Here is a 13,339-nt window from a genome sequence, read left to right on the forward strand (position 1 = left end):
AATTATAAATATCCTAAAATAATTAAATGTTGACACGTGTATGGTCAATGGAGCCTTTTCAAACTTCCAGAAACATCCTCACACCTTTTTTTTTATGTATTAAAGAAAAAATTGAAAAACTTATTTTTTTGGTTATTTATGTTTGTGTATTTACGATTTTGATCTTTTGTATTGTCGAATTTCAGTTTTAGTATGTTATCTTTGTTATTTTGATAATTTTAGTAATTTTTTTTATATGACACAAATGTGATAATCACGAAACACTAACGTGTGTAGTGTTACACCGTCGCAATAAAAAAACTAAAATTTGGATTTTCTTTAGTTCACAAAAAGTTGGGGCAAAAATTGACTTCAAAGCCTCTGCAGAAAGGACAAGAAACCAGTGATAAAAGCAATGATCGAAACACTTGAAGAGTCTCATGGTATTTAACATGCAGATAGTTTTTTTTAATAAAATCGCAAAAACTCGGAAGATGCATTACTAAAATTGAAATTCTGACAGCGAAAAACACAAAGAAAAAAAAAAACAAATTTCCCAAAAAATTAGTATAAGCTTAATCAAACCTTTCACTGCTTCCTATTCAATTTTTCATCCAAATTAAACTATCATATTTCTTTTCAATTTCACAGCCAGGTAAAAATAATCACCACCTCAAATATCAAGGCTTCATATTGATCGTTAATTTTTGTATATGTAAAGTGCGTGCTTTCAACCACTTGTGTGCGCCTGTTCATATAAATGTATTTTATGTGTGAAAAATAATTGTATTGGATTAATTTTCCTTATTAAATTTTATATTTGATTGTTTACTTTTAATATTTTAATTTCTCATAATTATATTGTGATTAATTAATTTTTGTATGACGATAAAATCCACAACCACTATCTTTCGATGTGCATTGGATAAACCTTCGAACTTATGCAATAGCCTATAAACTACGTCAACCAGATAAAACTATATTGGACAAATCATGTGTGTGCGACAAACTCGTCCGAGATTATATTAATATAGAGAATCGAACTCCTAACACTAACTAAATACTCACTTATTCCTCCAGCTTAAACACCTCTTACTAACATGAAATAATTTTTTTGCTACCATGTATTTAAAGACCCAAATTAATTTCAAGTTCAATTGAAAGCTGAACTCCTACTTTGATACCGAATCGAATACATATCAAATCCATAACGAATAGCCCACTAAGGCTTGACCACCTTGAATTGGGCAGCCCATTGTATCTTTAAAAAGCCCAAGAAGATATTTGGAACCAAATATATATCACGTACTTATCCGGCCCATACAAATCAACTCGTCTCATTTTCTCTCATTTTTTCTGTTGTTATTTTTAAGCACTTCTTATAGATAAAATTATATCATTTTTTCTTAACCAGCCCATAAAATAATTGGAAGATTTATTAAACTGTGAAACATTACTCTGACTTATCAAGTTTAAGTTCAATTCATCAAGTTTTCGAAGTTTGGATTTGATATATTAGAAATAAAAAGTATAATATAGTTTTAAAAATTCTAAAACATTTGTGGGTCACCCGCCTCGCCTTGACCCGCGGCCCAAATGGGCTAACCCACCTCCAAACAGGCCGCCAAAATAACAACTCAAGCCGTCCTTTCTACTGATGGAGGGTCGATTCGACATGCCTAATTTGAATGGATAGCTCAAAAAAAAAAAAAAAACACACACACACACACACAAAAATTAACAAGCACAAGCGGAATGAAATAAATATGGAGGAATTAATTACCCTACTCAGCTAACATAAAAGTTAGCTGAAACAACTTTGGAAAAGTTGTTGGAGTGTAATAATTATCTATATTGAGAAAGCAATTGAACTATATGGTGTTTGAACTGTTATACAATTTAAAATATTTGAATTGCACAATTACCACCAATTATAGTTTTTGGTAAGCGACGATCACTCGGTCTTATGATTTGTATTAGAGTCAATGTCACGAGTTCGATTCACATTGATTGCAAGAAGTGCAATTATTCAGAGTAAAATTGTCGAGGTGTGATGATTATCTTTGCTGAGAGAGCGATCGAACCATGACACTTATGCTGTTATACGGTCTAAAATATTTGAGCTGCACTATTACTATCAGTTATATATTTTGGTAAAACGATAAACGCTCGGTACTCCGAAGGTAATGGAACAGATAACACCAAGCCTATAGCTAATGACATTGAAATTAATTTCCCCAATTCATGTAAAATATGATTTGCCAATAGTTGGTAATTACATACTACATTTCTTCGAAAACTGACATATGATGCATCTTTTATATGTTTCATAAATTAGAATACTTAACTCCATATCACAACTTTTTAAAGTAGTTTGTATCATTAATCCTTATCAGACATACCACTGAACCTCTCTCTACTGATCAACAAGCATATATGGTACTAGGGAATTATTTTCTGATTGCACGAAGGTCTTGTGGTTGTAAATCGGATAGAAACACTTGTATTGTACGTTACGTAGTTGGGGTTAGCTGCTAATATATGTGTATGAATGTCTTATGGTTATATAGTTTGACTTGAATTACCGAATTACTTTTCAGTTTACTGAGTAATATATATGTAATAATCTTGCCACAACATAGGGATCTACAAACATTATTCGAAGAAATCAAAACCCACAAGCCTAAAGCACAAACCTGGGGTACTAAATAAGCAAGCCATATCTTTAGAAACTAACTATACTTTTTTACTATCTCCAAGAGACACTGACAAAGTTCTTGAGGAGTGGAGATCATTGGCATGTGATCTGCATTTTCAAGTTCTTTTACTTCATCAACTTCACAGTTTTCAATTTGCCAGCGCTGGAAACTTACTGGAATGGCCATGTCCTGAGTGCACACAACATAAACCCTCCTCACAGATCCAAACCCTTCATCTGAGAATGGGCTCTTGTTCGACAAATCTTCAATAAATAGAGAGCTTGGCCTCATCAACGCATTTGCTAATGCCACATCCTGCCAAACATGGTGTCAACTGATCTGACTGATGATTGTGGTATCTAAATTTGTTTCTTGTCGATGGTCATCTAATGAATGAATGAACATGCATGTAAGAAATATAATTAGATTAGGGAAATTAAAGGAGATAACCTGTGGGGAACATAATTGATAGAGTTTGTCGCTGACATATTTGGGGCCAAAAGACATTGATGTTAGAGGGTCTTCGAGAGTACCAATAGGTAAGAGTTTTGCGTCTAACCATTCTTCCGGCGGAGTCCGCTCCACATACTTCAAATTATATAACAAATTTTCATAAAAAAGTTGTCAATACCAATTAGACATGATTAAACATAAGAAAAACGAACTTATTATTATGTTTTAGGAGCTAATCCATAAATTTCAAATAACTCGTAATTATGGTAATGCAATTTGATGATATTGAGCTAAACAACAACATTTTTTTTAAAAAAAGTTGCATAAAATTTTATGAAATAAAGTATACATTGAATTTTAATCACTACTAAATTTACAAATAACATTTATATCTTTATTAATTTTTTAAAATCACATGTGAAATAATTGTATCGATAAAAAATATATTAAATTCCATTTGAAAATTTCAATTTGTATCTATAAATTTTCCTTGAATTAGAATTGAAATTTCCTGTATCTTTTGAAATTTTCTGACAAAGTGTTGTAGAATATTGAAAGTCTCAACTATCATTGTTGATTTTAGTAAAATTTCCTCTCCATTAAAAAATTAAAACCGAAAAACAGTTGTTGTTTCTTGTCTTCTTGTTTTTTTTTCTCGTTTTTTAATTTTTTTTTTAAAAAAACAATTTTATACGTTCAGCTCTCAACACAAATTATTATTTAGACCAACTTGGGATAGTATAGGATCCTAGTCCGCTGTTTTTTAAATATATACTAAAGAACGATACATGCGTTATGTGCTTGTACAATATTTTTTTATAATTAATTCGATTTATATTCAAATAAGGGTAATATCATAATGATAAAAAATAAATGAGGTCATATCATAACGGTAAAAAGTACTCAAGGACTAAACTGTAATTTTAAATAATAAAATAAAAAGATAGAGGGACTAAATCTAATTTTGAAATAATGAATAAAAAACAAAAGAAAAAAAAGCCAAATAAACCATGACAACAAAATTTGTCACCTGTTATGTTTAAACTTAATAATAGTAATAGATGTATAAATTTATGAACCACACAGTTGGAAAATTTTACTTGGTCCAGCACATAGGATGGTCCATGTTTGGTATCAGGCAGTAAGGCACACACGAAAACAGCCACACTGATCTTCTCAGGATGCTTCTCCATTGCAAGGCTTATGTTCAATCCACCAAGGCTATGTCCGACTAAAACGACCTTCTCGTTCTGTGGGATCGAATCCATGAACTCTAACAACGGTCTTGTGTATTCGGCAAATGTTCGGACATCATCTAGCCTTCTTGGGTTGATGCCAGAGGCCGACATGTCTAGGGCAGTGACATAGTGGCCGGCAGCCTCGAGTCGGGGCTTGAGTTTGTACCAACACCAAGAACCTTGGCATGCGCCGTGGACTAGAACAATATGTGCACTTTTTTGCTTTGAGACATCCATTCGTTTTGAGCGTGGTGTGTATTTTTGTTTGATCAGGGAATATACATATAGCCATGGGCATGAGATTATGCATGCCTTTATATGCTACGCAGAGGGAAGTAAATAAGACATGGCACTTCAATATTTGGTTAGGGCTATTGGCTTCTAGCTTGCAATAGTAATCTTTATGTTTGAATGAAGTTAAAAATAAAATGAAAAATGTCAATAAGTCATTTATGTATTAGTATGTGATATTTTTAGTCCAGCTTATTTGGTTGAATCAATTATAATCCTATAAATATGTATTTTCGATCAATTTTATCCATTAATATCCTCAAAATAATGTAATTAAATGTTCAATTTTATCGTTAAATTTTTGTAAGTGATGAATTTTTTTTCGAAACATGCATAGATGTATGACAACGTACGAAATTATAAGTTTTGATAATGATATTAGCCACTTAATTAAATAATTTTGGCGACAATGACTAAAATTAATCAAAATAACATATTTACAGGACTTTAATTGATTCAACGATAAAACCAAGACTAAAAATGTCAAAAACCAACACGTGTAAGACTAAAATTAACATTTTGCCAAAATAAAGTATTTAAAATTTGAATCTTATTTGAATTAGTTTAGTTCTAGATAAATGATCGAAGCTGGCCTATTATGGCAATATATTTGTTTTAATTTATTACAATTTGGATTGAAACTACAATTGAGGGTGAACTACAATTTTGAAGGATAAATTGTTCGTTTGAAACATGTGGTGTCCTTTCGTATGTCTAGAGAGCTTATTAAAACCTCGCGCTGCACCTGATCACTAGGCAATAGGCATACCGAAAAATTTATTTGTGCCGAAAAATTTGAATTTGAGAAAGTATTTAAACGAAATATTTGAAATGTTTATATGATAAGATATATGTGAAATTCACGACGATGATTTTGAAAATAATTATTATAAATGAATTCATCAATTTAATTTCAGTTTTAAGAAATTTTTTCCTTTGGTGCCTGGAAAAAAGTTGCAAAATTATTACAGATGAATTTGTTTCTAAATATGGATGACACTAGAGCAGTCATCCAGTCAATTATTATACGGATTGAGATATAAATTATCAACCCGTTTGAATGTGGGTCAAAACGGAACAACCTGTAAGTTATGATTTATGGTTTAAGAAAAAACTTGTGTGTGACGATCTTACTTATCGTATTTTGTGAGACAGATCTTTTATTTGGGTCATCCTTAAAAAATATTACTTTTTATGCTAAGTGTATTACTTTTTATTGTGAACATCAATAGAGTTGATCCGTCTCACATATAAAAATTTGTGAAACCGTCTCACAAGAGACCTACTCTATGGCTTGAAACTGATTGACACATGATTTATTTAAAAAATTAAAATTTTATCAAATTATAAACAGTCGATTTTTCTCACCCATCCATAGGTTTTATCGACAATTAAAAAAATTAATTTAATTTGCAAATTATGAAGTTATGTTCTTTACTTAATTGATATACTGATTTTTTGAATTTTAGATTTTTAACTGAATAGAGTCGAGGTTTTTCTAAAACGACACCAAATTATGTGAATAAAACAGTCAACAAGCTGCGATCACGATTCGGTTCTAAAACAGCTGGTTCTTCTGCTTCTACTTGATGAGAACTTGGAACCGAATCATCCGCGGGTGGTTCGGTCTCAGAATCACCAATTCCGATTCTACTTTCTTAGGGAAAATATAACAAATTTTTTAAACGGTTTGATTTTGATTCCAAACGATTTCCCAAAAAATGACTCTCAAAAAGTCTCAAAGTAGGGGCCAATCGGAAACACACAACAAAATGAAACTCTGGGAAGGCAGTTATAATGTTGATACATACATATCCACAATTTCTTCAATCAAATGACTCAAGCTTACAGCTGCAATTCACAGACTTCAGCGCACACTTAATATTCACAGGTGAAGCAATCTACTTGAGTTCCTGGACAAACACTTGTAATAAAAGAAATGGGTCGGCTCGGGGTTGTTGCAAGTCAACTGAGCATTGTAGGATGCCCAGTTTGGAGCATCCTCTTGAACATGTCCATCCCAAATGCAGAATCTGATGAACTAAGAGAAGGCAGTACATAACTAAGCAGCTTTATACTTGGCTTCAGGTACCTCTAGGAAGACAAAAATAACAATAGCAACATTGAAAGAGACGTTGATAGTTTGTTGTAATTGCAAAACCGGAGGATTATCAATGTATCTAAACGTGGATAACTATATTAATCTAAGCGTGGATAACTATATTAATCTAAACGTGGCAAACTATATTAATGCCTTTCTCTTAGTCAGTTGCTATAGAGAACCAGGCAGACGTAAGTGGTACGAAGAACCATCTCTTATGGCTATAAAGTGAACTCTAAAATTCTATAATTTGCTAATCAAGCAGGATTTGAGTAAGATTTGTTTTTCAGAAAGGAAAGAAAAGAAAAGGCCAAATGCCGGTATGTTCAGTAAGAAAATCACCTTTTGTATACCTTTTGCAACAAATTCAAAGCTAGAGCTTTGTTCGCATCTGGATGGAATAACTACTTAAATCTAACGTAGGTTGTTACGCAGTCCTAGTAAAATTTTTACAAACCTAGGTAATGCTAAAAAGACATTCTAGCATATTAAAGAGAAGCTTTACGCAAATTTCATCTAGAAAAATTAAAAAGCACGCAAAATGTAGTGGATTAAACAAAGAGAAGCCATGGAAAATAATCGACTGCACATATGCTGGCTTCAGCTTGGCCAATAAGTTGGACATCAAGTGAATATATTTATGGAGAGATATTTTTCATCTTAAAAAGACAATCCTAACTTTCAATTCATAAATTAACTATACACCACTTAAAAATAATTAAATTACATGGTAAAAGATGTGTCGTGACCTTGGAAAGATTTAAGTGCAAACACGATTCATCCAAATACCAGATTTAAAAGATTTTATTTTGCATAATCTGCGTTGAACTAAATTAGAATCTATCCCCTGGTTATATAAGGATTTAAAACCTCCTCTGTTCCCTATATATGTACATAGAGATTATAGTTGACTCCATTTAAATACAAGAAACCATACGTACCGCAGAAAATATTGAAAAGGTTTCCCTTTTAAAACCACGATATTGAAATAAAACAGTATATAAGGCCGTATAAGAATAATATACCAAAACCCTACAAGCTACCAGCGAAGGCATGATAAAATAATCTAAATGAAGGTATGGACTATGGAGAGTACCTTGAGATGGTAATTTCATACGGAAATGAAACACCTTCAAGGTTTGGTATTGGAGGAACATGATCCTTCTTATCATTGACAAACCTAATTATCTGAAACAGAACATCACGAAGAGAAGCTTCCAATGCAGTGCGCCGAGCACCCCTTGCCTCCGCCACAGTTTCTGTGGGCAATAACAGAAAATTAGTGTGACAGCTACATGCCCGCTAAAAGTAAAGAGTGAAATCTCGTATCTCTAAACCTTCACTCGTATCTCTAAACCATATTAAAAGTTTACCTCCAGGATCAACTACTATTTTTGAATAATGAGACTTGCCAGAATGCCCTTTAGCGTGTTGTGCAACATTCAAATTGATGTACCACTGTTCCCAGTGGAGGCGTTCAACTTTGTTAGTGAACCATGTGGCCTGTTTGTTTTTGACTTCATAGAAGGACAAACATATCTGGGTCCCAGTAATATACAGAACAAACAACATCAAGAGATGTCATAATAAATTCAGAAAGAGATTTTCAAGGCAGAATCGAATTCATTAAAAATAAAGTCTACATTTCCTTCTCACACTACTACACGTATCACTAAAAAATTGCATTCAGCACGACCAGAGTGGATTAGCATTGTCATTTAGATGTATTAAATTAAGAAAATTGACCAGCTCTCAAAACATTTACTACTATGAAGTATTCAAAACACACATGCACCACAGCCTGGATCCTCATAAGCCTTTCCATTGAAAAGAGAATACATGCTACATCATCTATTGCAACAGGAAACTAACCCAAGTACCTAACAAAGAGAATAGCTACATCATCTTGCCCTAGGGTATCAGAAAAAAAATATTAACAGAAAAATATGTCAGCTAGGATGGAATTATTCAACAAGGAGGTAGACCTTTTGTGTCCATATTCTATAAGAAAGTTCTTCAGCATGACAAAAAAAATGATATTAACAAATGGTAAGTTAAAATCAAAGGTTGATGGAGACTAATGGACAATCTTGACACAATTAATGCCTATGAAACCTGTGTTCATTGGTCCTTCCACACGCTTAAAAATAATAAAAATAGATTAACCACAAGTGTATGAACCACAGATTTTGTAGAGTTCAAGATTATTGCAATTCATGGACCTGATTTTTCTTGTTTGGGTGCTTCTCCACCCTATCAATGAACTGGTCGATCTTCTCATCAATTTTTCTCTCAACCTCCATATCACCACATTGCACCTGGATATTAGATAAAAAAAAAGGTGAAGAACTGGTACAAGATGAAAATAAAAAATCACGTCTCAAATTACCCGTGAGCAGGGCATTGAACTTCAGGAAAACTAAGGCTCCATTTGGATTTGAGGTTTCATTTTAACAATAGATTTGAAACAACTCGATAATATTTAGGATTTGAAATACCTTGGTTTTATTAAGAAAAATGCCTTAAAATCAAAGATAATGGATTTGAAAATTAACCAAATAATTTGAGTGGATTTGTAGCAAGGATTTGAAATCCAAATCTATCAAACTCCTTCCATCCAAATCGAACCTAGGAGATTTGTCAGTATATGTTGGCATTCCATCCAAAAAAGAAACATTTTTTTTTATGGTGATACAAGGAATACCTACCCAAAGACCACACAAGAGAGAAAAACAGACATTTAAATAATAATGCATTGTGTCATTATCCAAACATACATCAAGCACCACCTTGGCAACCATATTAAGATTCTATAAATAAATGAGAAGTATACTAGTGTTGTATCTTACAAATTTTGGTAAACTCATAATGGTTAAATTGCTTATGGACGCAGAAGTGCCATGACGCTTTAGTAATTACAAAACTCAGTCAACCTAGAAGCTTGTGCAAATCCACTAATTCAAAGAAAGCTTAAATAAAGAGTAAAGCTTGATTGTTTAAATTATGTAATACATACAACTAAAGCACCACAGATAGAAGTAAATTCATCTATGAGGAGACATATGTCAAATGATACCTTTTTTGTTCAAAGAATTGGTCCAATAATTTTATTAAAAACAGAGACTAAATCTCTTAGATTGTGCTCGGATTTCCTCGACTTGTTTGGATAAAGAAAATCGAAGGGAAATATATTTGAAATACATCTCTCAGATCCTTTCTCAAATCAAATCCCTCCCTCCAAGCACAACTTCTAGGAAATATTATTTTTTTTGTAATGTAACTCGCATGTTTTTCATTTTTTGGTTTCGTTGTCTGTAAATTTACAACCTTAGTATGCTAAATCGCTAATTTTTAATTTTTTCGAAATTATTTATTTTCCATCGGAGTGATGACGTGATGGTGAAAAATGATGGTATGTTATCGGAAAATGTTTACGTAGCCGATTTCATGCCAGCACTCCAGTGAAAAATGGCTAAACTAAAAAAAAATGCAAATTAATGTACTAAATACGTGAATTGATTGATAACAAAATAAAAAATAAACAGTATACAAGTTACATGACCAGATAGGTAATTTCCCCAATCTCTTATTATCCATTAAAAGTCCCAATCAAAATAATCAACACTTTACTCAAAGACAATGCAAAACTTGCACACTATAAAAAAGTTCAGAGCAGGGTTAATGTACTAGCAGCTAGAAACTGAATAATCAATAAAAATGGAATCAATGAAGATCATATAAACCGATCTCTGAGAAAACGGGAATTACTTACATATGTAATCTCAAAAAGCTCCAAATCAACATCTTTAGGCCGCACTAGGCCTAAAGCTCGATGGAACAACACAGTGTGTAGAATGCCTGCACATCAAAATTTCACACCCATCAACGATTGTAAGCACAAATGGCATCGCTTATAAACAACCGAATATCACAAAATCTTGAACTCTTCAACAAAGTAACCACCCATGGTTCCCAATGCAAAAGATTAAGAGCGATCATATAAAATTCATGTTTCTAGATCATACATCAATCTCAATTTCAAATTTTCATCATAAAAATTACTGCAAAAAGAATCAAAATTCAGCTACACAACTACACAAGTAAACTGGAAAAACCTCACCATGAAAGATCAACATAGCTATAAGAAAGTCGAATCATCAGTTCATCACCAAAGAATAAATAACAAACCCATTGTTTTAAAATAAAATTTGGTAAAAAGAAGGCAACTTACAACGTAGAACTTCACATATCTCGAAATGCTCAACTTCCTGATTTATTGTGTGAAAAATCAATCGTTAACCGTAGCGTATAAAAATATGCCATCAAAAGGATTAGGAAAAAAAAAGGATACTTACGAGTTCTTTGAGCTGGCAAACTTCGCAATTCATCGAGATTGTCCACCTGGAAAAGGGAGAGCAATAATATAGATGTTCGAATCTTGAAAAATAGAGAGGAAAACAAGTGGAGAGAACCCCGCCGATGTGCGCTCCGATCCGATTAGTGGTGGCGTAAATAGTTCAAGTTACCAGGTTGGAAGACCCAGAAGCGTGTTTGCTATCCGCACATATAATCTATACATGCGACTTTTGGGCCTGATTGGAACGGCTTGAACGCTTTTAGGACACATATCTGCGAAATTCTTAGGAAAAATGTGTTTAATATAGAAAACTTTTCTCAGTTTTATTGCATGTTGGCGATGTTGTAAAACTTCAGATCATTATTTATGCGTATATATATGATGGGCACATGCTCCATTTAATTATTTAATCCAACTCGATTATTTATTTGTTGGATTAATAAGAATATGTCTAATTTAATAAACTTAATTCAATTAGTTATTTGTTAAGTTTTAACATTAATTAGCACCAAAATTTTGGATTGTGTGTGCGAATGTCCAAGCTCATTAAGCACTCCTAAAAATCTATAAATAGAGGAGTTTCTGCCGAATTCAAGATATGCTCTCATTTTGATAAAAATTCTTTAGTTCTCTGAGTTTTCTTGGAACTGTTTACTGACTTGAGCGTCGGAGTGTCTACGTCGGGAACCCTCCCGACGCCCACTTAACGAGTGTTTGTGACGCAGGTGACGCCCCGCAAATTAACTGTACATTGTCTACGTGGATCCGTTTATCAGCCAGACGAGCCCATTTATGGGCCAAGTGGACCAGTTTACTAACCAGTCGGATCTCACGTACGCATCGACTCATTTATTTTAGCTGCATTAATATATATTTTAAAAAACTAATTGGGTATTCCCTTATGCGAATCCAACGTACCACATGTTCATTTGATGGCAGGTGTGCTATTTTGAAGATAGCGCACCTCCCATTGGAGTTTCTCCCTTGCGCCAAAATGGCGTGAACCTCCAATTGGAGTTTCTCCCTTGCGCCAAAATGGCTTTTCACGCTCAGGGTTGGAGATGCCCTCGTAGATACTATAAATACTAGTTACTCTGCACACATGTTACATGTGTATACAATCTTTTTTATCATTATCGATGGACTAAAGTGAAAATTGAAAAATTAATGGAGGGACTAAATTGATATTTGAATGATTGAAATAAAAATAAAAATGTGTGTTGAAATAAAAAAACAAAAAAACAAAATTGTAATATTACTATAACTGTAAGGGTAAAACTGGAAAAAAAAGTGATGACACTGACATTGAGACTATAATTGCCAGCCCTCAATTCACATTTTGGTGCAGTTCACGCGTTTTCGCGTCATCATTTTTACGTTAATTAATGAATAAAAGAATCCATTTTCATCCACAAACTTACTGATAATCTCCATTATCACTGTCTAGTAGGGGTGATCAAATTTTTTTATTAACCGCCCGAACCGCTCGAACCGAATTGCACCGCACCGTTTTTCATAATATTTTATAAAAACTGCGATTAAAAATATTAATCATAAACCGCACCGCATACGCGGTTCGGTTATTTTTTTTGCCAAGAACCGCACCAAACCGCACCGCCTAAACCGATTGCCATAATATTTGGCCTAAAATTATAATAATTTGTAAACAACATATTCAAATAAAGAAGTCATCATTCATTATACCCTAACTATCTTTAAAATTATTATTCTTACAAATAAAACTTATCTTTTTCTTAATTATTCTTCATATTAGTCTTTTATTAAAGTATTTATTTTTTTTACTACAATATTTTGTTTGTAGTCTGAAAATAAAAAAATGATAAAATAGTGTAAATGTCATTTTTGTTGTGAATGTGTTATGTTGTTAAATTATTAACTTTGTTTTGAATCTTGATTATTGTTTAATCTATTTTGATCTTTATATGCTTTGAACTATATTTTATATTTGAAAATAATATATTGTTGTTGTTTTCAAATAAATTAGAATACATGTTCTAATATTTTTTATTAAAAAAACCGTAAAACCGACCGCAACCGCTTGAAACCGCTCAAAACCGCAAGGCTGAATTTTTACGTAAAACCGCAATTAATTTTTCAAAATACTAACCGACTGCATATGGCAATTCGGTTTGATTTTTTTTTAAAAAAACCGCAAAACCGCACCGTGATCACCCCTACTGCATAGATTTACTCCTTTTCT

General features: G+C 32.7%; 2 protein-coding genes across 4 annotated transcripts; both read right to left on the bottom strand.

The window, feature by feature from the left end:
* Positions 1–2,590: 2,590 nt before the first annotated feature.
* Positions 2,591–4,767, bottom strand: LOC140810043 (salicylic acid-binding protein 2-like). Its single transcript, XM_073167852.1, has 3 exons — positions 4,232–4,767; positions 3,129–3,266; positions 2,591–2,993 (listed from the first exon to the last, which is right to left on the bottom strand). Exons 1-3 carry the CDS (start codon positions 4,604–4,606, stop codon positions 2,712–2,714), a joined length of 795 nt encoding a protein of 264 aa, XP_073023953.1. The 5' UTR covers positions 4,607–4,767; the 3' UTR covers positions 2,591–2,711.
* Positions 4,768–6,426: 1,659 nt separating this feature from the next.
* LOC140840073 (autophagy-related protein 101-like) lies at positions 6,427–11,366 on the bottom strand. 3 transcript variants are annotated; one of them, XM_073207293.1, is made up of 7 exons: positions 11,117–11,366; positions 10,993–11,029; positions 10,534–10,619; positions 8,984–9,079; positions 8,174–8,300; positions 7,858–8,020; positions 6,427–6,752 (listed from the first exon to the last, which is right to left on the bottom strand). In XM_073207293.1, exons 1-7 carry the CDS (start codon positions 11,147–11,149, stop codon positions 6,626–6,628), a joined length of 669 nt encoding a protein of 222 aa, XP_073063394.1. In that variant the 5' UTR covers positions 11,150–11,366; the 3' UTR covers positions 6,427–6,625. The 3 variants fall into 3 exon arrangements, with proteins under 3 accessions (XP_073063394.1, XP_073063313.1, XP_073063474.1); XM_073207212.1 differs by having other exon boundaries at positions 8,135–8,300; positions 11,117–11,362; XM_073207373.1 differs by having other exon boundaries at positions 6,427–6,701; positions 8,135–8,300; positions 11,117–11,358.
* Positions 11,367–13,339: the final 1,973 nt, after the last annotated feature.

The sequence above is a fragment of the Primulina eburnea genome, chromosome 1 (assembly GCF_022965805.1).
Source record: "Primulina eburnea isolate SZY01 chromosome 1, ASM2296580v1, whole genome shotgun sequence".
In the NCBI taxonomy this organism is placed as follows: Eukaryota; Viridiplantae; Streptophyta; class Magnoliopsida; order Lamiales; family Gesneriaceae; genus Primulina; species Primulina eburnea.

Bases quoted from the DNA above. Each gene is read 5' to 3' on its own strand.
- LOC140810043 (XM_073167852.1), bottom strand. From the start codon at position 4,606: ATGGATGTCTCAAAGCAAAAAAGTGCACATATTGTTCTAGTCCACGGC. The intron at 3,267-4,231 runs GTAAAATTTTCC...TATAATTTGAAG, and splicing joins CATCCTATGTGCTGGACCAA to TATGTGGAGCGGACTCCGCC. The intron at 2,994-3,128 runs GTTATCTCCTTT...CATGTTTGGCAG, and splicing joins ATCAATTATGTTCCCCACAG to GATGTGGCATTAGCAAATGC.
- LOC140840073 (XM_073207212.1), bottom strand. From the start codon at position 11,149: ATGAATTGCGAAGTTTGCCAGCTCAAAGAACTC. The intron at 9,080-10,533 runs GTAAGTAATTCC...TCTAATATCCAG, and splicing joins AGCTTTTTGAGATTACATAT to GTGCAATGTGGTGATATGGA. The intron at 6,753-7,857 runs GTACTCTCCATA...GTCTTCCTAGAG, and splicing joins TATGAAATTACCATCTCAAG to GTACCTGAAGCCAAGTATAA.